This window comes from Dermacentor variabilis, chromosome 1 (assembly GCF_050947875.1).
Source record: "Dermacentor variabilis isolate Ectoservices chromosome 1, ASM5094787v1, whole genome shotgun sequence".
Lineage (NCBI taxonomy): Eukaryota > Metazoa > Arthropoda > Arachnida > Ixodida > Ixodidae > Dermacentor > Dermacentor variabilis.
In genome coordinates, this window is record NC_134568.1 from 77,545,413 (window position 1) to 77,567,780 (window position 22,368).

The 22,368-nt window shown below is 47.5% G+C and overlaps 1 protein-coding gene across 1 annotated transcript in view; it reads right to left on the minus strand.

Annotated features, from left to right (window-relative positions):
* Nucleotides 1–595: 595 nt before the first annotated feature.
* LOC142579797 (cocaine esterase-like) overlaps nucleotides 596–22,368 on the minus strand; it is a 52,036-nt gene continuing 30,263 nt past the window's right edge. Inside the window, exons 2-10 of the mRNA XM_075690375.1 lie at nucleotides 19,771–19,911; nucleotides 19,281–19,425; nucleotides 17,979–18,164; nucleotides 14,138–14,331; nucleotides 13,066–13,231; nucleotides 12,121–12,314; nucleotides 6,720–6,876; nucleotides 5,390–5,519; nucleotides 596–4,274 (exon numbers count right to left, since the gene is read on the minus strand). Coding sequence (XP_075546490.1) covers nucleotides 3,881–4,274; nucleotides 5,390–5,519; nucleotides 6,720–6,876; nucleotides 12,121–12,314; nucleotides 13,066–13,231; nucleotides 14,138–14,331; nucleotides 17,979–18,164; nucleotides 19,281–19,425; nucleotides 19,771–19,911 — 1,707 coding nt within the window. The 3' untranslated portion in view covers nucleotides 596–3,880. The remainder of the gene's footprint in view (nucleotides 4,275–5,389; nucleotides 5,520–6,719; nucleotides 6,877–12,120; nucleotides 12,315–13,065; nucleotides 13,232–14,137; nucleotides 14,332–17,978; nucleotides 18,165–19,280; nucleotides 19,426–19,770; nucleotides 19,912–22,368) is intronic.

A 22,368-nucleotide genomic window follows, 5' to 3' on the forward strand; every position in this document is an offset into this window, starting at 1 on the left:
GCATTCTGAAAACCTTGAGGCCAGTCCTGCGCCGTTCGAAAATTGTAGCGTGGCCCGTACTGTTATTGTCCTTGATTTGACCCGAACTGCTGCCAGCTAGCTGCAGTCGAGGCACGCCGCCGAAAGGATTTTATGACGGACTACTGTGATCGAATCACGTCGCTAAAGGTTTCCTGGGACGTAGTACATAAACGGGCCACAGATTTAGTTGGAGTCAGGCGTGTAAGATATTCGTGTTGAAAACTGCAAAGGGTATCGCTGCTTGCAAGGGGGAGTACTGGAACCTTTGATGCTGTCCTGAGTTACGCACAGCCTAACTGCTGTCGCCCCTTTCCTTTATGGGGTGTATGGCTTCGCGCAGCACGTGGCGACTCTTGCGGCGCGTTGAGGTCGTCATCGTTGGCGGCAATTTCCAGCAAGTGAGCCGTGATAAACGCGCGACACAAAAGCGCAGTTTGCTGCGTATCTGGAGCGAATATCTAGAAACATGGATGTTAGTGGGTGCTCCGGACATTTCATGCTGAGTTGATCTTTGCTGACACTTCTTGTTGGGCAGAAAGTGCTAAATACGCTTCAGTAATTCGAAGAGACGTACTTGAAGTAACAATGTCGCTAAATTTTATTTTTCTTTGTTTTTACAGGAAAAAAACGCGCAAGAACATGTGGCGCAACAATGATTCGTGGAGTGGCAGTATGAATCATATGTTAAGGATATATGTCCTATGTACAAACATGCGTATGCATAGAGAAACAGTGGCTAAAGGGTTCGTTGTCAGTGTTAGAGCATTCTCTGCGGCTGAGTCGTACGTAGTGCAGTCTTGATGCGCATGACACAGGGCCAGTGACGCCGCGTTTAGTGAAAATAGTAACAATAACTTGAGATGGATATGCGCAACACGTGCTCTAGGTGCTGCAATCTAAGTACACTGATGAACAACAAAGCGGTAATTTTCTAATGTAACCGCTTCTGAGACCGTCACTTCTTTTTTTATAAAAACTGCATTCGTACCGTGTAGAATGCAACACAGCTAACATGATAATACGCTTGCACATCGCTCACGCTTCTATTAGGTGGCAGTTAGCATTTCCTATTATACAAAGTACTAAACGAGGAAGATAGAAGAACGTAACGAAACTTTGTCGACAAAGGCCGTCTCGGCGAACTGATCAAGACTGAAAAGCACGTACGCAAAATCCACAATCGCATTTGTGCTGAATTACAGCTCGTCAAACATTTCGCTTTCATTTTGAAAGGATGGCGCACCCTCTCGCAGGCATCACGCCACATTAGTTCGAGATCTAGCTGACCGACTAACAGTCACCTGGAGAAATCTAACAGAACATTGAGGAGGTGTAGCTTGTTGGAGTGTATACGAATAAACATCCATTTACGCAGGTTGAATCATGAGAAAGGGCAGACGTCGCGTAGCGCTTCAGCTTTTTTGTTTACTACGCGGCGTCCGGTTGCGGAAACAAAGCGTAGAGTTGCATTTGCCGACTTGTAGCGACACGGAAGTTTGCAACAGTCACCATGCGCAGTACCCGTCCGGATGGTGCGTAACTTGTGGGTTGGGCATTGGGGCGACGGGTGATACGAAACCATACTACTGCGATATTGCTGCTCACAGGTTTTGCTACGGATGTTTACATTTGATTTCATCCCCTCGACACAATCCCAGCTTCATCTCTCATTTAAGCGTGAGGATCGAACCTCTAAGAGGATCCGTTATGAAATGAAACTAACGCACAATAACAATGTGATATTGTTTCAAGGATATGTTTAGGTTGCTCTTGCATCGTGCCAGATTCGAGATTCAAGATACCCAGGGGATATACAGGACCTCCTATACATTTAACAACGATGCTCTCAGCGGCGTCAGTGCCTCGTTGACCACTTTCAATAATGCGCCACCTTCTTTCCGCCTCGGAGCACGTTTACTTGTGACATCAGTGCTTTTGAGTTGTCCCTTTAGCTTCTCAGCTCTGAACTTCATTCCACAACAGCATATGTCAGCGAACATATACTATAGAATAGATCGTAATTCACTGTAAAGCCATACCAACAGTTGCGGCAGGTCCCTTCATGAGACTTTTTGGGATACGTTCGTATGCAGCGAATGTTTAAAATCTTGTGCACAAATCGCACTAATTCTCATGAACAACACCCATGGCGCGTACTAACGGACTTAAATTCTATGTGCTATCCCACTCGAGGTACTCGCTGTGATTTGAAAAGTACGGTTTGACAATGTTGCGGATGCGAATATCATGAGGATGGCGTGTGAACTAAACACATATGACACAAGCTTTCTTAGCTTGCGGTAACAGACATATTAGGATTCAGTTTTACTGTAGACACTACTATAAATTGTTATGCAATCGTGCGCGAAATATACAAGACTATACACGATAAATACAAACGTGTCTCCGCTGTCTTTTTTTTTTCTATATGTGACAACGCGAGCTCTATCCAACACTCCGGCGCCTTACATTACCCGCCGGCGATAGCCTGTTATGACTAAAAACGCATACTCTGTCGTGAAATGCCACATTTTGTCTGCACGCACTTTGTATATAAGGCACTTACATACAAAACAAAACTATGTCTAGCTTGAATGGAAGTGAGAAAGCTGCACAAAATTACTCACTTCGACAAAAAAAAGAGGAAAAAAAAAAGAAGGAAGAGCTGAGAACGTTGGAAACCAAATGAAAGTTCCCATCATCTGTCCACTGCGAGTCAGCAATAAAAATGCACAATAGCTTTGTTTCGGAACGTTCGCCCCCTCACACAAACTGTTGCTTTTTTTCTCAAAGCTGGCCGAATTACACGCTGCGAGGACAACCGCGGTATAGCAGCACCTAAGGCCGTTCGCGCTAACTCTACCACTTCTCTCGGAGCGAACCTGCAAAAACTACGTGTCACATGCACCGCTGAAATGAAATCCACGCCTTTTTTAGGTCCATGCCTTCTAACTACAATTTCAATTACCCGCCGTGGTTGCTTAGTAGCTATTGTGTTGGGCTCCTAAGCACGAGGTCGCGAGATCGAATCCCGGCCTAGGGGGCCGCATTTCAATGAGAGTTAAATGCTAAAACAACCGTATACTTAGATTTTCGTGCACGTTAAGGAACCCCAGGTGCAGAGCCCCCACTACGGCGTGGCTCATAATCAGATCGTGGTTTTGGCACGTAAAATCCGATAATTAAATTTTTTTACAATTTCAATTACAGTAAAGTTATATTACGATTGCAATGATTTTACGCACCGATGAAATTCAGCGATATGCCGCAATAAGATAAGAGGCGGCGACCGCCGATCTACAGAATTCACGGTTCACTATAGGCTTAAGCTGAAACTGAAGCACATGGACATTGGAGCGTAAAATACTATCTGCCATTCTAAATCCTCACCTTGTGGCCTCGCCCGACGATCGTGCCAGCGCAGCAGAGCTACTTCTACGCGAAACGGCTTGCTTTAGGCAGTCTCCCTGCTCTGCTCAGGTAGCATCAATTATACCTTTCACAAGCTTCTTCACTCACTTGCATTTGCCAGAAACACTGACCTATAGAGCCTGTAAGTTTGCCTCCAAAGAGTGGTCGCAACAAACGAATGGCCCATTCGCCGCTCTAAGCGCAAGAATATAATGCCCGGGCAAGCCTATATCAGCACGATCCACGCTCAGTTCTGCGCGTTTGCCGTGTACCGCTCGCCTTTCTTGCCGCGTGTTAGTTACAAGTGCGCGGACGCTTCCCAGTTGGGCTCCGGACCACCAAGCATCGGAGCGAAAGCATGCGGCGATGTGGCAGCAGAGTTCTTGTGGCCTTCGAGTCTGTACCGGTGAGCGTGAGATTTAAACAGGGGCGACGTCCCGTGCCATCGTCAGTAGAGCGTCGATCCGCCGGCGGACACCCGGGAGTTGTCCAGGTCCGAGCTGGCGCGGAAGCTCTGGCTCTTCTTCTGGTTGTAGAGCACCACGAGGAGCACGACGAGGGCTAGCGCGAGCGCGATGGCCACGGCCACCATGCTCCAGGCCAGAGTCCGGTACAGGGGCTCCACGTAGCCAGGCGGGGTGACCAGTGCGCCCGAGTGCGAGCCGTCGTCGTCGCCCCGCTGGCCGAGCAGCGCGGGCGAGATTCCCGACCAGAAGCGCGTCGCCTCAACCCGGTATTCGGGGCCTGGCTGGAGCGAACGGCCTATGCGGTATGACGACACGTTGCTGGGCGTGGCGCGCGGCCACGCGGGGTACTCGAAGTTCGGGTACTGCGGTGCCGTCCTGCGCGGAAAAGCAGCGTCAGAGGGACGCGGCAAATGGTCGGCACATAAATTAGAGACGCTGTTTATAACACAGAGCTAAAGACGAAGACGAAAAGAACGCATGCGACACGACGGGCGCTGACGTACGCGTCGTATGTGTTCTTTTCGTCCTCGTCCTTAGCGCTGTTTTATGAACACTGTCAAGATCAACCAGCCCACCCAAAAGAAGCTATTGTTGCTCTAATTATAGAGTTGGGTCAAAGTCAAAGCTACGTGCTGTGCGAGTTAGTTCTAAGTAATTCGTCATCATGGTACGACTATGTCACACGCGACACTGCTATTTCTCAGCTCTGGCTACGGAAAAAAAAAGCGAATGGCACCGATACCGGGACTGCCAGCTCGTGATCGAGTATAAGAAACCACTTGTGATTTCTAACAAGGTAGGCCCCCGCCATGTTTTTCTTAGGTGTGAAACGGTTTACTAGCTCTATTTTCTTTTTTCTTTCTTTCTTCCCCTTTTCTGCCGAAGTTAGTTCTTTCCTTGAATATGAGTGAGACCCAATGGTTCCAGAACGAGTGAAATATAGATCACGTTGTGTGCCTTATGGGTACAGTTGCCTTGCAGGCTTTTTAGGTGATATAGCCACCGCGCGAGTTTAAAACAGGAAGGTAATGAATTGGCTGTAGAGATATCGGTGCAAGTTTAGAGCTTGCCCCTTGATCATTTGTACAAAGCAAACGGACAGCGGTTTGTCTGCATCAGGTTCACCGTTAGTTTTGCCACGCGCAGAAGGAATGCGGCACCGAAACATACTTGCAATGGTTATGCCGTTGCGTGTCGCCGTATTCTGGCTCACAGGTGTTGTCATGCGCCCGAGTGTCACAGTCACAGTTCATATGCTGGCTTGTGAACGCGATAGCTCCAGGGCGATCTTTGCCTATTGGGCTTCCGACAAGAAACATCTTCGTTACTACGCGGAAACCAGAAAAACCTAGTACTAGCCCCTTTTCTTTTTTTGAAAAACCTTCTCGTTTTTAACAGACAAAGATAAGTATAAGCGACTTTCTATGACGCCTTGTGCCTGGATCCGGATGACCTCTGCGAATGGTGAAAAATTTGCATGCAATGTGTACCCGCTCTTGGCGAAGTCTGTCCAGAGGTTGATGATCCTGCTGCTCACGAGTGAGTCGAGGTTGGACAGTGGCCGCAGTCCATCGGCCGTCACGTCGAATAGATAGATGAGCTCGTCGCCGTTGGACACACCTGTGTAAAAAAAATTAATAAATTAGGGCCATTGTTTATTCCTCTATGTTTAATGCGTATTCTTGAGGGGGGGGGCGCTCGCTTTTCATACAGGGACTTGAGCCACACTTTAAAAATATGTAAATGCCACGTAGCTGGACAAAACCAAGGTAATTGTCGTTTGCCGTCGCTTGGAGATACTCAGAATATGTTTAGCATTCCGCCTAACTACATAATTAGCATTAATTAATTAATAAGCTTCTTAAATATTATAATTAGATTAAAAGTGTCGATGAGAAAATTCTAGAGCAACATGAAAAACTCCCGATGCAGCTTTCTGTTTCCCAATACGTGCTACATAAGATTGTTTTTCCAAGCGGGAAAGAAGTCCGCGAATACACGAAAAATTGCCGTGCGACTGGTCGCTCGAGGCACTTTGCTTGTGTATTCGCTTCTCTCATGTTTGGAAAAACACTTTTATGTAGCACGCGTGTTGAGCAACAGAAAGCTGTATCGGTAGTCTGCAACTGTACATCCATGATATCTATATACATTTTCTAGACGCGGAATTCAGCTACGAAATGGCTAAGCCCCCTTTCTATTTATATATGCTCGGGCCTCGTACGCGGCATTGACATTCGTGAGGCAGGCAATGTAAAAATCAGCAGCAGACTGTTTTATGTCTTAGCAGGACTCTGGTGCGAGTTAGTTGGTTCATGATCTTGAAGCAAACTTTTTTTTTACAAGCGCGAAGAAAACGAGACGAAGGACTAGGAACACGAGAAGACACAGACGAGCGCTGAACCAGTGTCCGCTGCGGGACGAAGGTCTTTCCCAGCGATCTCCATTTACTCCTACTTTGTGGCAGTCGACTGTCTTATGCCCCCAAATTTCCTAATCACATCACGCCACCGGACTTTGTCATGAGATGTCGGTAGCTCACTTCCCGAACGTTGCTTAAGGACGCCAAATAGCGTATATCAACGTGTGAGCGCGTTGACGCTGCCTTGTCTGCACACACGCATGTTTTTCAGGTCGTCTGCGCACGGGCAAAATAGTGAGTTGCACGAGAGCAAACTAAACTGAAACCAACCTGAAGACGGAAACAGCACAACACGCGCGAACACAAAAACACTTAGTAATTCATCGCGTCAATGTCAGGTGCCTGTACCGCGCACGAACATGCCATTTCGTTTGTGCTTTTCGGGAGCATATACCAACCGAGGTCGTAGGACTGCCTCTGGAAGCCGAGCCGGGCATCCAGCAGGCTGGTGTCTCCCCGGTACTCGAACACGTACATGTAGGTGGGCGCCTCGAAGCGCGAGTACTTGGCCAGCGTCAGCTGGTTGGGCGCCACGAACATTGCATCCGTCGACATCTGCGCAGAAAGCACGCGAACGCTATTGCGACTGCAACTGCGAACAGAATCCACTGCGCACTGAATGCGACATTGTAGGGTGGTTTCACTCGTTTGTGTTGCTTCAGCCGTTTCCGCATCAGACCGAAACGACGAGTGACGTTGTCCTTGACACGAAATCATGCGTGTTTATCCGCGATGCAGGTGGACCAGATGTCACCACATGACACCGATACACTTCAAGAAGCCCGCAAGTCAAAATTAATCCGGAGCCCTACATTTAAGGTTTAATTCGTAGCCCACTGTGCAGCTTCGGAACGCCTACAACGCCGCTGACGCTGTCACGCGTGCAAACCTTGAGCGCCGGGTAAACTCGGCGCGCTTCCCTGGCCCGCTTACATTGGCCCAATGGAATTCGGATGACTTCGCAAACAAGCGCCCTTGTTACCTGCAACCACACGCCGCCTACAACACCGCCTTCCACGTAGTTGCTCCTATGGCTTAACACTGCAATGTCGTCTATGGTTTGGAGTAGCATTCACAAACGCCTACTCCCTTCTCAACTGAATGACCGATACTCCTGAATGTGGCGCTTGTGGGCGCAAATTGCGCATCTTATCTGTGAGTGTTCCCGCGTCTATGCGCGAAGAACAGCGCTCTCCAGCGCGCTTAAAGAACACAACACTGTAGGCTTAAAGAACGCTGCCTACTACCGCTGAATACAGCACGTGATTTATTTGTTTGTGCTCCTCTTTCTTTCTATCCTCTTACGGTCTCCTTTTCTTTATATCCCCTCACCCTCTTCCCCCAGCGCAGCTTTTCCAACCAGAACTGTCTCTAGTTAACCTTGCCTTTCTATATATCATTTCTATCTCTATGTTTCTGTCGGGCCATGGTCCCTATACCGACGTCCGCCCGAATGACCTTGAAGTGACCACTGTGTTTTTCGAAAGCCTTTGCACTGTGCGGCAGACTGTGATTGTTGTCAGACGCCACACCGTGCGTTGCGCTGACACTTTCCGTGCTTGCTAAAACAAGCTAGCCAAATCTTCTAGAACTTCAGAGCGTGCAAGCACAGGCACTACGTGTTTGCCTGGGCCTTCCGCGGAGCACCTCAACAGCAGGAACCATTATAATGGCCCAAGACCATCCGATCACGACTTGCATTAGCACCGACACGCTTAGGGCCCATGTTCGTCATGTTTCACGAATGCAGTCAAGCTCTCTTGCCTGCCTGCCAGAACGACGACCACAGGCGTCCTTCTCCAACGAGGTCAGCATCCATCGTGCCTCACTACCATCGGGCTTCACACCCTCAGCACGTTCAACCTCAGCTTTGTGGGGTTTAAAACAACCTCAAGTGCGTCTTACGGTTCCAGGGATACGAAAGAAGACCAACCTGCCTACCTTGGCCTTGAAGCAAGTAGCTCTGGATTGTTTGCGCACTTTCTACTTTGACCGAGTCCACATATATACGGATGGCTCTTCCAGTCAGACCAGCTCCACCGGCGCAGAGGTTATACCATCACGATCACTAAGCATCCGATACAAGATTTCTCACTTGACAACATCGACCGGTTCGGAGCTGGTTGACCTCCGAGGTGCCGTTGATTATATTAGCAACCAACCGGCTAATCGGTGGGCAATATTCTGCGATTCGAAGGCGGCCTTGCAATGTCTTTTGTCATGTCTTCGTCACGGGTCCTACGAACAACTCGTGTAGGAGATACGAGAAATGCACCATGACATGATCGCGAAAGGACACGACGTCGTGTTTCAGTGGCTGTCTGGCCATTGCAGTATCTCCGGCAACGCCCTCGCTGACGAAGCTGCTAGAAAGGCACACGAAGGTGCAACCAACAAACTCCCGCAAAAGTTACCCCGCTACTACTCTATTCCTTTGAGAGCGCAGAAAAAGAAAATCCGTCGTGCGCTTTTTCCGCGGAAACTAAGCATAGCTATGCCTGCTCTTGTTTTCAATTTGGTTTCCTCCATGCATCATCATCATTAGCAGCAGCAGCAGCCTATTTTATGTCCACTGTAGGACGAAGGTCTATTCCTGCGATCTCCAATTACTGCCGTCCTGCGCCAACCGATTGCAACTTGAGCCTGCGAATTTCCTAATTTCTTCACCCCACCTAGTTTCCTGCCGTGCTAGACTGCTTTCCCCTTCTCTTGGAACGCATTCTGTAACTATAATGGCCCACCGGTTATGTATCCTGCGCATTACATGGCCTCAATAAAACTTGGTGCTGGACTAGTTGGTGATGCATTCTTTAAAACTGATGGTTTTAAAGACTGAGCATTTCCTCGTCGTCGTGTCGTCTTTTCACCGTGTGTTCGTCCTTTTTAGCGCTACCATCAGTTTTAAAGAATACATGGCCTGCCCAGCTCCATTTTTTTCTCTGAATGTCAATTAGAATATCTGCTATTTCCGTTTGCTCTCTGTTCCACACCGCTCTCTTCCTGTCTCTTAACGTTACGCCGGACATTCTTCGTTCCATCGCTCTTTGCGCGGGCCTTAACTTATTTTCGAGCTTCTTTGTCAGTCTCCAAGTTTCTGCCCGATATATCAGCACCGGTAGAATGCATTGACTGTACACCTTTCTTTGCAATGATAGTGGTAAGCTTCCAGTCAAGACCTGGCGATGTCTGCCGTATGCACACCGACCCGTTTTTATTCTTCTGTAAATTTCCTTCTCATGATCAGGGTCCCCTGTGAGTAATTGGCCTCGGTAACTGTACTCCTGTAGACTTCAGAAGCTAACTGGCAATCCTGAACGCTTGTTCTCTTGCCCGGCTATTGATCATTCTCTTTGTGTTCTGCATATTAATCTTCCACCCTACTCTTACATTTTCTTTGTTAAGGTCTTCAATCATTTGTTGCAATTTGTCCCCAGTGTTGCTGAATAGGACAATGTCATCTGCAAATCGAAGGTTGCTGAGATATTCGCCGTTGATCCTCGCTCCTAAGCCATCCCAATTTAATAGCTTGAATACTTCTTACAAGCATACAATGAATAGCATTGGAGAGATTGTATCTCCTTGCCTGACCCCCTTCTTTATAGGTACCTTTCTACATTTATTGAGGAGAACCAAGGTGACTGTGGAACCTCTGTAGATATTTTTCAAGATATTTACGTATGCTACCTGTACTCCTTGATTACGTAATTCCCCTATGACTGCTGGTATCTCTACTGAATCAAATGCCTTTTCGTATTCTATGAAAGCCATTAGAGAGGTTGATTGTACTCTGCAGATTTCTCGATTACCTGATTGATGACATAGATGCGATCCATTGTAGAGTATCCCTTCCTGAAGCCTCTCGGTTGACTGAAGTCATGTGTTGCCCTTATTGTATTGTAAATCGTCTTGGTGAATATTTTATACAATACTGGAAGTAACTATGACATAAGTCAGAGGCAATATCGTGCACACTGCACCCAACACCCGCGGCACTGTCCGCAGACTTGCCACAACCAAAACCGGCACCGGTTGCGGTAAACTGGGCTGAGGAGCGCGGGCACGTTCAACCGCGTTCACGCTGCTCCAACCGACGTGGGCGCTTTGTTGCTGCTTCCCGTTCTCTAAGTGCGTCGTCTTCCGGTAGTTTGCGCTACTCTTCTAAGTGTCGTTCGAGATATACACATTTTCCGTGGCTGTCCGGCACAGCTTCATCTTCAAGTGCACGGTATCCGGGATCTTCGCGCCGTCGACGATGAACAGCAGCGCGCGTCGCGCTATAGTCCACTGTCGCTTTCGCGCTTCGTTAAAGCTCACACGACGTTTGCGCGTGCGTGCCACAGCGCGCAAAGCCTTGAGCACACCGTCTCATCGAAGGGCCGAGGAAGGGCGTTCGCTGTTTACGAGTTGTCGCGTGGCTGCACCTGAGCACTCGACGTGTATTGACGGCGGCCGCGCGCGCGCGCTCCATGACGGTATTATTCTGATGCGCGGCGCACGCTGGATTTTCCGCCGCAAGTGGCAATTGCAGCTAAAAAAAGAAAACGAAAGCTCCAAAGACAACTTCTCGCTTTTTGTAATTCCGCCTGGTACAGAACGCATTTAATATATTCTTGCGCGTGGATATTCCTGAAGCAATATGCCTCTACAAACTCAAAGCACTTAGCAACTCCGTTAAAAAGTCGTTGTGACGCGCTCAAGAGACCAAGATAATAAATAAGTAAATCCTAAAGCGCGATATACGGTAACTTCGTACTGTCGGCTAAGTGATGTTACGCCGGATATATATATATATATATATATATATATATATATATATATATATATATATATACGCACAGCTCCGGGAAAAAATTATACACCCGTAAGCTATCATGATGCTTGAATATCAAAAATTCAGTATTTCGCCCTGTGGAGATCCAAGAAAATGCCCTCTCTGCCGTCTTAAAGGAGCCAACAGTGGAGATTAAAGGAACAGTACCGTCTTAAAAGAGCCAACAGCCATGCTCGCAAAGCGACGATGTGTCGTAATTTAGCTTCCGTCGGTGGAAGTTTTTGCTGGTGATGCACGATCTTCCACTAACCACTCCATTTCCAGGCGACTGTCGTTAATTAACAGATGACGCCGGCCCTATTTATTGTTGCCACTATTTTAGAAGGCACTGTGTTTTCGTAACGACCGTATCGAGAATACGGATTCATAGGGCGCCTTACCACGTCAAATTTCAGAAATCTCACTTAAACATTCATTCATATTGGGATACTGTGTCCCGTTCGCAGTTAATTTGCAGTTTAACAAAAGTGTGAAGCTTCATTATGGTGCAAGGAGGTCTCATGGTGCAAGGAGGTCTCTACTGAGTTTCTAACGGGACCTCCTTTTGTATACACATTTCTTGTAAATACTGCTTCACTACTCACATGAATAAACGGATTCTGATTCTAAAAAAAAAAAGTAAACGATCCACCCTCCGTGCTAGCTCACAGGCTATGGCGTCGCGCTACTGAGTACGAGGTCGCTGGTTCGATCCAGGCCGTGGCGGCCGCAATCCGATGGAAGCGGATTGCAGAAACTCTCGTGTACCGTGCATTAGGTGTTCGTTTAAGAACCTCAGGAGGTCGAAATAACTTAATTACCCCCACTACGGCGTGCCCCATAACAAGGTGACTGTTTTGGATCATAAAACCTGATAATTTCATTTAATTCAATTACGAAAAAAAAGGAAAGTCATGCATTTCTTGCTTTAGCTGAACCCCCAAAAAAGCCCATGAAAAAAAAAAAAACTTTTTGCGCGCTATACGTACGTTGATGAAGGCCCTGATGACAGCGTTCGTGTCGAGCGGGTTGACGTCGCGGAAGTATGTCTCGTCCACGGAGTCCACGACATCCGTCGGCGGACGGTTGTAGCGCAGCGCGCTGCTCAGGAACCGCGGCAGCAACTGGTCGCGTACGTACGTGGCACTGCGCGCCGACCGGTCGCGAAGGTACCCGGACAGCACTGGGCACAGACAGAAAAGGAAGGAAGACAAATAAGGCGTCAGGTCGTCGGTGGAAGCGCTGGACGCATGTCTGGTGTACGAAAAATTCCGCTCAATTCTCTTCAGTGTTGACTAGGGCATTTAACAACCGAAAGAAAGTGCCTTCTTTCCGTGGCCACCTTCCAGACGTCCGTTTTCAGTACGTTCGCTATAGGCAACACGTACGATTAAAGCGAGTGCCATACGATTAAACAGGGCCTGAATTTAAGAAGTCGTTCACGTATGCGCGGTTTTGTGAATGCGGTCCAGAACAGGCGCGCGCCTAGGACAAGCAATTATCACCAAGGTATATATAGAGGAGCTCGTGGCTATGCAGCCTACGTATCTGGGCTGCCACGAGCTATAGTTTCGTATAAAGCATAAGATAAGTGGCCGAGCACTCGCGGTTGAGTACTGAAAACTATGCCTTCAGAGGACTGCTTCAGTACTTAAAGGAACTAAAGGAGAACAGGGGAAAGGGAAACCTGTGGTACCAACGCTTCGACAAGAGGACTTGTCTTCACGTATACGTATTTGACGAGAAATAATCTCGCAGATACACTGGTATTCGACTGAGGTTCCCCTCTCCCTGGCTTATACTCATTTGGCTCCTTCAAGTCTGTCTTCTCCAAGTAACCTTCGACCGACCTTCGATGCACAAGTGACACCAACAGATGCGTGGCGGGCGCCGATCAGAGCTGGCACAATATTGTCGAGTCCTACTGCGCTTACCGGGAAAAAAGAAGGCGGTCTCGTCCTTGTTGACGCCAGCGATGAGCGGCACTCGTCGGAACTCTCCGCGCTCAAGCAGGGCGGCTGGCTCGTCCGGCAGGAACGCCCCTTGCGGGTTGAACTTCTCCACCACAGGCGCCGTCCGCACAGGGAAGTCGCCGAACACCTGATGCCGCGCGCGCACAAGTCAGGACGGCTTGGAGAGTACGCGCACCCTCTCTGCCTGGCATGCCAGTAGCGTAACGTTGGACGTGTTTTATATATTTCTTCTTCTTTTACTGCCCTACTAGATCCCGCCTGCCCCGAAGGAGATTAAAAGAACGAGCTGTATATTTAACCCTAAGAATGTACTTGATAATTTCACGCCTTTTAATGAAAATTTGCTTCGGAAGCTACACTTCATACCCTGTTGGGTGATGACTGGCGTGCGTTAAATACGGTCGATAATCGGTCGTCATACAACGCTGTACCTTGAATCAGGCAAAGGCGGCGATCGCTTTATTTTATTTTATTTTATTTTTTAGCTGTTGCCGCTTAGGGCAAGAGCTGCACTCGAGGTCGTCTTGGAATTCGTCCGCGTTTACCAACTCATGAATGCGAGCATGAAATTGAAATTACCATTTTCGAATATCAGAAAACCTCAAAACGCCGATAAGACCCAAAACAGGTGGCAGAGATTAAAGAGATTGACAGTGGACTAAGACGAAATGAAGCAAGCACAAATCTATTTGTAATACGCGCGGAACTTGTCACAAACGCACACGCACTGTTGCTGGGTCTTTAGTTGCACACAGAATATTTTTTTGTGCATTATTACCAGCTAGCTATGTTTGCGCTATTCTTTTATTTTTTTATTTTTTCATTTTAGTAAATGGAAGCTTTATAACACTGATTCGTCATTTCGGCCGACGCACTTCCCCGCAACTCGTGCTCATCGTCTCTCCAAAGGCGCACGCTCTATCAGTGCGAGGGCATAGTATATCAGTGATACCGCAGGTCGTCTCCAGCCTTCGCTCGTCTATAGCGGTCACGTGAGCCTCGCGAGGCGACCGCGGCGGGCCGTGGAACGCACCTTGCTCTCCTGCTGGATGCGCAGCAACTCGCTGCTGGGCGTCTGCATGAGGCAGTCGATGAGCGCGAACGACGGGCCGTCGGTCGGGCATCCCGCGCCCTGGGCCACGATGCGCTTGAACTGCGCCGGTTCGGGCTCCACGGCCCAGTCGCTCAGCGGGCTGCCGCTCTCGGCGATGGCACGCACGAACAGCCCTGGGAACATTTTTTGGTCGTTTACTTGGCTGGCATTCGAAAAGGCTGGCGGCGCTCGTTGCCGGCATTCCCGCAGGCACTTCCGAAAGCAAAAGCATAGGTGGCATGATGAGAAATAAAGCAGCTCTAGCGATGAAGCGATATAGCGTACGCCACTGCAATGGATCGACCTGAAATCGGAGAACTCTGGGCAAGTGATACGCAGCGAGACACGAACGAAAGTAAGCAAAAGGCCGTATTACGTGAAATTCGACCAAACAATTACTGCAAAAGAACTGGAACGCTAGGCGATTCAACTGTAATATAAAAAAAAACAGAAGAAAAATAATAGATTCTACTACCTGCGGAAGATTGCACGAATAAGTAGGTGGACATCAATTGCACTGGAAAGCACAGTAAATACATTGATATATAAAATTATTTTTGGCTTTGTAACTAATCAATTTAGGATACGTGTTGCAATTAACGAATTGAAGGCAGCGAGTTCGCAAGCTACATTCACTTGCAACAAATTTTGGAACTAGCACCAGCCTTGAGATAAGTGCTCTCAAGCTTGCGGGAAAATGCAGTGTTTTCCACTTGCTTTTTTCATTAACAAAACGAATTTTTAGTCAATGCAGGACATATTTAACTGGGTTACCAATGTATTTCGTCGCAAAATTCGGGAACGCGCATACCGAAAATAGTGCCACCCTGAGAATTCCTTCTAAGTGGATATATGACTCGCGATGTGCAATATGTGCTCGAAAGCGATTGCTTAAAACGCTAATTAGTGAAAAATCATTTATATATTCAATCATCAATTTCAATTTATTGTTCAAGGAATTGATCTTCGCCTTTTCGAGTAAACCAGCTCAAGGAATACGATTAGGCTATCTGCCACAGGCGAGATTTAAAAAAAAAAGAAAGCCTCCATTCCACCCTGTGAAAGTGGATGTGGAGCGAAGCTGCTGCCGACGTTAGACAAGCACAGCCGACGTTAGGCAAGCGCCACCACCCCAAGAGACGTACGACACGCGCGCACTTACGTGTGCGGAAGTGCAACATGCATCCTCATTCTTCCACGCCCTCCGCCAAGCGCAAGTGCCTTAATAAAGTAATTGATTTTTTTTAATTGCGTCAGAGAATTTCTAAAGTACGACTTGCACACAAGCTGCACATATGATAGCTTCGGATTGTAATTCAAACATACGAGAAAACGTAATTGCGTTACGGGGAAACTCAAAGACAAAGCCGTTTTCCAGTTGCCGTTTGAGGTCTGTCTGAATGGCCGCGGCCGGTGATGGTACTGTTTTAGGATGAGCACGAGCTCACGAGAAATCCCGATCGACCAACTAGAAGCTAGTAGCTTCGCTGCAAAATGCCGCGGCGAGCTTGTTATCGTAACGTTCTCTTTCAGTGACAAACACAGACTGTTTTGCGCATTAAAAGCAACCAAAGATGCTCTTCGGTCGGCACAAGAACTATGTCAAGCAAGGGACCACTTGGGGGCAACGACCCTCGGTCGTCGTGCCCAGAGGAAGTGCAGATACGCAAGCAAAAATCGGTGACGAACAGTATAGACACGAACAGAAAATCTAATTACGCCGAGCTCAAATCGCCGTTCCGGCTTAGAATGTTCGCTCGAACGCCGCTTGGCAGCCATGACAATGCCCGCCTTTGTCTTTGAAATGTATGATTGAAAACAGGCTGTCGCAAACTACCGCTCACGCAAACAAACAATTACCTCTTTTACGACATGATGAAGTCAGCGATGACTGCCTTTTTCTTGGAGGTGTATCTTTTGTCTTCCGGAGCTCTACAATTCTTCGTGAATGAGTGTTGCAGTTCCCGCTGGAACGAAACCAGCCAATTTCGTTCCGGCTCTGAAGCCTGGCGCTGATCCAACGAGCTACGCCTCTTTCCGGCGTGCGAGCATATTCTAGCGCCGCTGTGTCAAAAAAAAAGACTGGCGGAGATGACTAACGGACGTATGACGTTTCTTGTTGTTTTATGCAGGGAGCCCATGTTCCCGAGGAATGAATGACACTCACTGAAACAAATTGGCTATAGACAGAAAAGAGATGACACAAAATGGCACGGCACGTAAACACAACACCTGCACTTCATGTGTCTTTTCGTCCTGTGTGCTTCTGCATGCTAGGCACTGTTCCTGATCAGCCAACTCATCTTGACCAAATACTTCTTTGACAATAAATCGTGCTTTCTAATTCAGGTTTTCGCTCTCCGGTGTTTCTCTATCTTGAGTGTCTGAAATAGCAAAGCCTTATCAAGGTTTTTTTTTTAAAATAAAGCCTTAGAACTTCTTGAAAACTTGTTTAAAGAAGGAATTTGCGAGTTGTTAATGAAAGGGGAACAATAGAAACCGGAGTTGTGCGCGTAGCTCACGGAACACAGACGGCCATAACTGCAGAATCCTGTATGCGTGGGCTCTGAGTGCGCATCAGGGCACGTGCGTCAGGAGTTATTTGAGACACGTATACGGCAAATACGTTTTTCCACGCGAAGTGATACAATTCATGTGGGTGGGTCTCCCGCTGAAGCTTACGGTCGCTCTGCGCACTGTCGGAAATCAAGTGTAAACGAGGGGCCAGATATTTAATAGTCATATCATAAGAAGCCAACCAACACTGACACCAAGGACAACATAGGGGAAATTACTTGTGCGTAATAAATGAAATAAAGAAACGATGAATTAATGGAAATTAAAGTGGATGAAAAAACAACTTGCCGCAGGTGGGAACCGAACCCACAACCTTCGCATTTCGCGAAGGTTGTCATTTATTTATTTATTATATATTATCATTTATTATTATCATTTATTTATTTCATTTATTAAGCACAAGTATTTTCCCCTATGTTGTCCTTGGTGTCAGTGGTTGTTGGCTTCTTATGATATGACTAATAAAAATCAGGCCCCTTGGTTAAGCCCCTTTCTTCTCGTTTATTACATAACGAGGGTTTCGAATCCGGCAACATTGATGCCTTCAGGTAGCATGTGTGGGTTTATTGACCAGTTGCCTTCACCCAAAAAGATCACGTTCTCGTGACGCCTGCGGCAAAAAAGGACGTTCCACGTCTGCCGCCAAGGTCTGTGAGTGGTGCCTCTGGCTAACACTCCCAGGGTTCTACTAGGACACATAAATACCCAAGAAAGTGGATGGGGGAAACGGCGCCGTTGTAGCTCAATTGTTAGAGCATCGCACGCGAAATACGAAGGTTGTGGGTTCGGTTCCCGCCTGCGGCAAGTTTTTTTCATCCACTTTAATTTCCATTAATTTATCGTTTCTTTATTTCATTTATTAAGCACAAGTAATTTCCCCTATGTTGTCCTTGGTGTCAGTCGTTGTTGGCTTCTTATGATATGACTAGAGAAGTGTGTAACATAACCCTTAAGCACTCAGTATGATCATCTTGGGGCGATTAAATGTTAGTTACCCTTAAGTCGTGCGTAAAGGTACATTCCTCAACAGTACTGACGGTACACGCCATCATGCATGGTCGGCGCTAGACTGCACCATACAGCACGAACCATTTGCACGTATTGCGGTGTGATTAACTTGCGGAACCGCTTCGGTTCGATAGTAAGAAAATCTCTGCAACGTGCTACGACTGACGACGATTCTGGATTTGCACTTGCCGCTTACCTTGGCTGAGGGGTGACAGGATGTGCAGGAAGACACTGACGGCGCCTGAGCCCTGGCCGAAGAGCGTCACCTGCGAAGGGTCACCGCCAAAGTGGGCCACGTTGTCGCGCACCCACTTGAGCGCCAGGTTCTGGTCCAGCAGGCCCAGATTGCCAGGGCAGACGCTGTCGCCCGTGCTCAGGAATCCTATGAACACACAAGTGTGGATGGGTCAAATGATTTTCTATCTCTGAAGAATTCAGTCATCTTTTGTAACACTGTGTTCCGGCGCACAGCTCGCAGTTTTCGAAAGAACGCGGAAACAGGCCTGTACGACCATGTGTCGTATGAGTGCGCTTTACAGCATGGCGCTAACGCGACTGCACCGTACAGGCAGAGCAGTGCTCCCATTAGCCTAAGGAGCATGCCTCGCAAAGTCAACACGAACGATGAGCGGTGCTTCATGTCGGTTGGCGTCTAGTAAGATGAACTTTAAGCACAACCGCGTTCTATATCGCTTATATTTGGCCGAACAGCAAACTTTTGGACAGCGTGACACAGGACAAAAAAAGGGAAAAGAAGCATAACAGAGCGCTAGACAGCGCTCTGTCCTGTGCCTCTTTGTCCTCTGTCGCGCTGTCCAAAATTCTGCTGTTTGACAGGATGTATGCCAACCAGCCGATATGAACACGCTGTTATATTAGTCATTGATCATTGGTCATTTACCGTTATATCTTGCTTTCAGAGGAGCGTCTTGAATAATGTGACTTTCCACTAACAAAACCTTCAAGGGATGTGGCCTCAGGACTTTAAGAGGCGGGCGTGTTAGAAGCAGCAGCGGAGCTTGCCTTTACGACATAATGTCAGGTATATACCCATGAGCTTAAAGGCGCAAAATATCTACAAACATTTTTTTAAAAGGAGGAACGTCTACTACTGATCTACTACTGAGATCACTTTTGTCTCAGCCGTCAAAGTGTAACTGTTTCAAGGCAGAAGCGGCAATTTTACGTCCTGTTCAAGTTTTTTATTCTTCGTCGGCGTATAATCGCCGTCTTTGCTTTTCCATGAAAAACAATGGCAACACATATGAGGCCATGTGGAAGGACAAACCAGCAAAATGGGTAGCGACTGGCACAAACGGCGACGATCAAGCACACACTAAGACAATTAGTTTTCTTAAATTTCCCGTCACAGATTACGGTTTTTGCGTGAACATCTGAGCAGCTATATAGTACTGTGTTTGTTACCTCCCTCCTCTCTCGTATTTTTTTTCTCTGCTGCTCCACACAATGTCATCATGAAATTAGCAAAGCAACGTACCAAGAATGCCGAGCCTGTAGTTTATAGTGACCACGACGACGTCCTTGTCGACGAGTTTCTGTGGTCCGTACTGGCTTGCGGCTCCAGTCTCGAAGTTGCCACCGTGCACAAACATCATCACGGGGTAGGAAGGGGTCTGGCCGTTCTGCGATTAAGGAGGACTTTCGTTATAAAATAAGTCCGCAAACCAATATGGCGAAGGACTAACCATGTGGCAAATGCAAGAGACCTGTGCGAAAAGCTGGGCGCTGAACTCTTAAAGCAGTACAGCTAATTCCTTTAGCTCCCATTAAACAAAGTCCATCTTTCTCCTTCTTTTTCTTATATACGTAATCAGAAACTGCTGGAATTTCTCGAAACGCATTGCGTGACATATCCTTTATGTCTGTGGAAGTAGCACAGATCACAATAGCACAGATCGTGTAGTGATCGTGCAGTCATGTTGAAAGAGGTGGCATACATAGGCGGTGCATGTTTATCTGCTGCTCACCCTGTATCCTGGCGTGTAGATGTTGAGGAAGAGGCAGTCTTCGTTGCCGACAATCCTCCCGCGGTAGTCAAACTGCGGACACGCCGATCGGAAGGCAGTCGCGTCCAGCACTGAGCTCCAGCCAGGGTGTATCACGGGCGGCTACAAGTAGAGAGATCGACATGCTCGAATCAAAACCGGACATGTTACACTGGCTCTAACACCAGCGTTCATGCATACACTGAGGTCATTTTAATGTTCCCCACATCGAGCCCTTTGAGGAATAATAAATAAGTAATAACGAAATATATGAAACATGCAAGGTGTTTGACGTTAATCGAGGTCGCGAGAACCTTTGCATTAGCTATAGTCGGATACAACTTTAGAAAAAAGGGGAGGCCCCGCACAGATGACCGAAGCGCGACAGCCGATGGCCTCCGCGACTAAAATAGTCCCGCTCGAAAAATCGTGCTCCTGAAACGTGTAATTCTCGACGTAAATAAAGACTTTTGTATTTTGATGACTGGTTTAGTAGAGCTCTCATGTGCTACAGCACATGCCGGATAGCGACAGAAAAATAACCCCGCGCCTTCTACAACGCTGCCCGTCGTCCGCTCTTTAGCTTCATTGGAAGTGACCAAAGTAGAAAGAGCAGCTCTGCAAGGCTTTTGCGCTTGTTCATCTGTACAAGGCGTATCTACGACTCGTTTTCCAAGCTTAAAATGAATCAGTTGCTATTGAAAATGTACCTATATAAAACAATGCATTTATCGCAACCATTACAAACCCGGGGCGAGAATACGGTCGAGGCAGGAAGGTACAAAAATGCGTCATTCATCATTTTAAATAAGTACTCTTGGTTTTAAATAGCATAAAATTGATATTTTTTGGTTTTGTGTTTTCACAATTTCACAGTACACATTCTACAGCTCGCGTGTGTGGTGAGCACTGGTGGACAGCAATCAATCGACGGTGCTACACAACGCTCGAACACCGTGGCTAGACGCTCGGCTATCTTACTGCTGACAATGATCGTTCACGCTGAGTTGACGGCGACAAATCTTTGCGTTGAAAGCTTCTTCTGCAAATATTTTCTGTTGAGACACTGGTAGGTTTGTTTCATGTGCGCACATTTTTCTGATTTCTCCTGAGAATGGTTTCGCTCCATCACCTCACCTCGTCCGACGAAAAACGCAGCAACACAGTATACGAACGCACCCGCCGCTAACAGTAGGCACCAGTCTTTGGAAAACTACTCGCCGTAACTACACTCGGGAACGAAATAAAACAACGTGGAACAAACACGCAGGATGTGTGTTCGTAGCGGTCGCCGCGGGATCCTGTTTTCAGGCAAAGCGCAGCGCAGCGTCAGCGATGCTCGCTGCAGTGTTCCTTCGCCGTATCACGGCTCAGAATAAACGCACGCTGCACAAATGCCGCATCGTAAGCCCGCTGTAATATTTCCGGCATGATAGACCATCACAAACAGTTCGAGGGGCTGAAGCACACAGCTGACGCGACTTCGCCCAGTTCGAAGCGCGGGCGGCCATCTTCTCCGTCGGCGGAGTCACCGGCCGTCCGGCTCACGACGTTAGTCCAGAGTGCGCGCCCATTGGTGGGTGCTCGTGCGCCTCCGCCTCGGAGGAGTAAACGCCCCCTTTTTTCTAAAGTTGTATCCGACTATAGCTCAAACGGGCATCTGCCCCGTCATCAGATTCGCTTGGCGGGGCCATTCACAGCGTAAAAGTAGCATGCAGGTTCACTCGTCCAAGCATGTCAGTGACGGTGCTCCGTGATTAAACTTGCGTCGATGGCAGAGACCGCGGTGTACGTGGTATTGCGACAATCATACGCGTTTATCCGCGAATTGCTGCTTTTCTTGCCGCCACAGCTTCGCTGCAGTTTTTCTCAGCTATACGGCGATGGTGGATGCTTTGAAAGCAACAGTAAATATTAATCATTCCCGCAGGCAAGCTTTTGCCGAGACGCATGCTCTGAACATCTGCACATCTTCAATGTGAAACCCATAACGTTCAATGGTGCGTCGTCCCAACAGATCTATTACATTTTTAGAGCAATTAGAGTGAAATTACAGTGAAATTTGTACGTACGCTGGTGTGTGTGACGTCAGGAAATTTGACCGCACACGCTTTTTTTTTATATTTAGCAACATTATGTGCCACACTCTTGTCATCTCTATTGGTATGCATTTCTTTTGTACACAGACAAGAGCGTCATAGCTCGAATGTCGTTGGTCCTTGCATAGGCTCATACCTTTGGAGATACATTAGTGAACACTTGTATGCGTACTTTCACAATACAAACTCGCAGGTTGTTAAAAATTTCTCATACGCGTATATTCTAATTGTACGAAGACATCTTACTTTTGGTTATCTCGTTCGTCATGCAGCTTATGCATCTGGGGCACCACTCAGCAATTTTCGGTATGTTGTTCTCATGAGCGGCCACGGCGCATGCCCACAGTGGGGGATTGGCCATGAATCGGGTCGTTAAATTGGGTGTATAAAAACAAGGGAGTTAACAATTTGAACCTTGGAGCTTAAAAAGTAATTTTTTTGTGTGTCATATCATGCATTTCTCAATCTGGGATGAGAATGA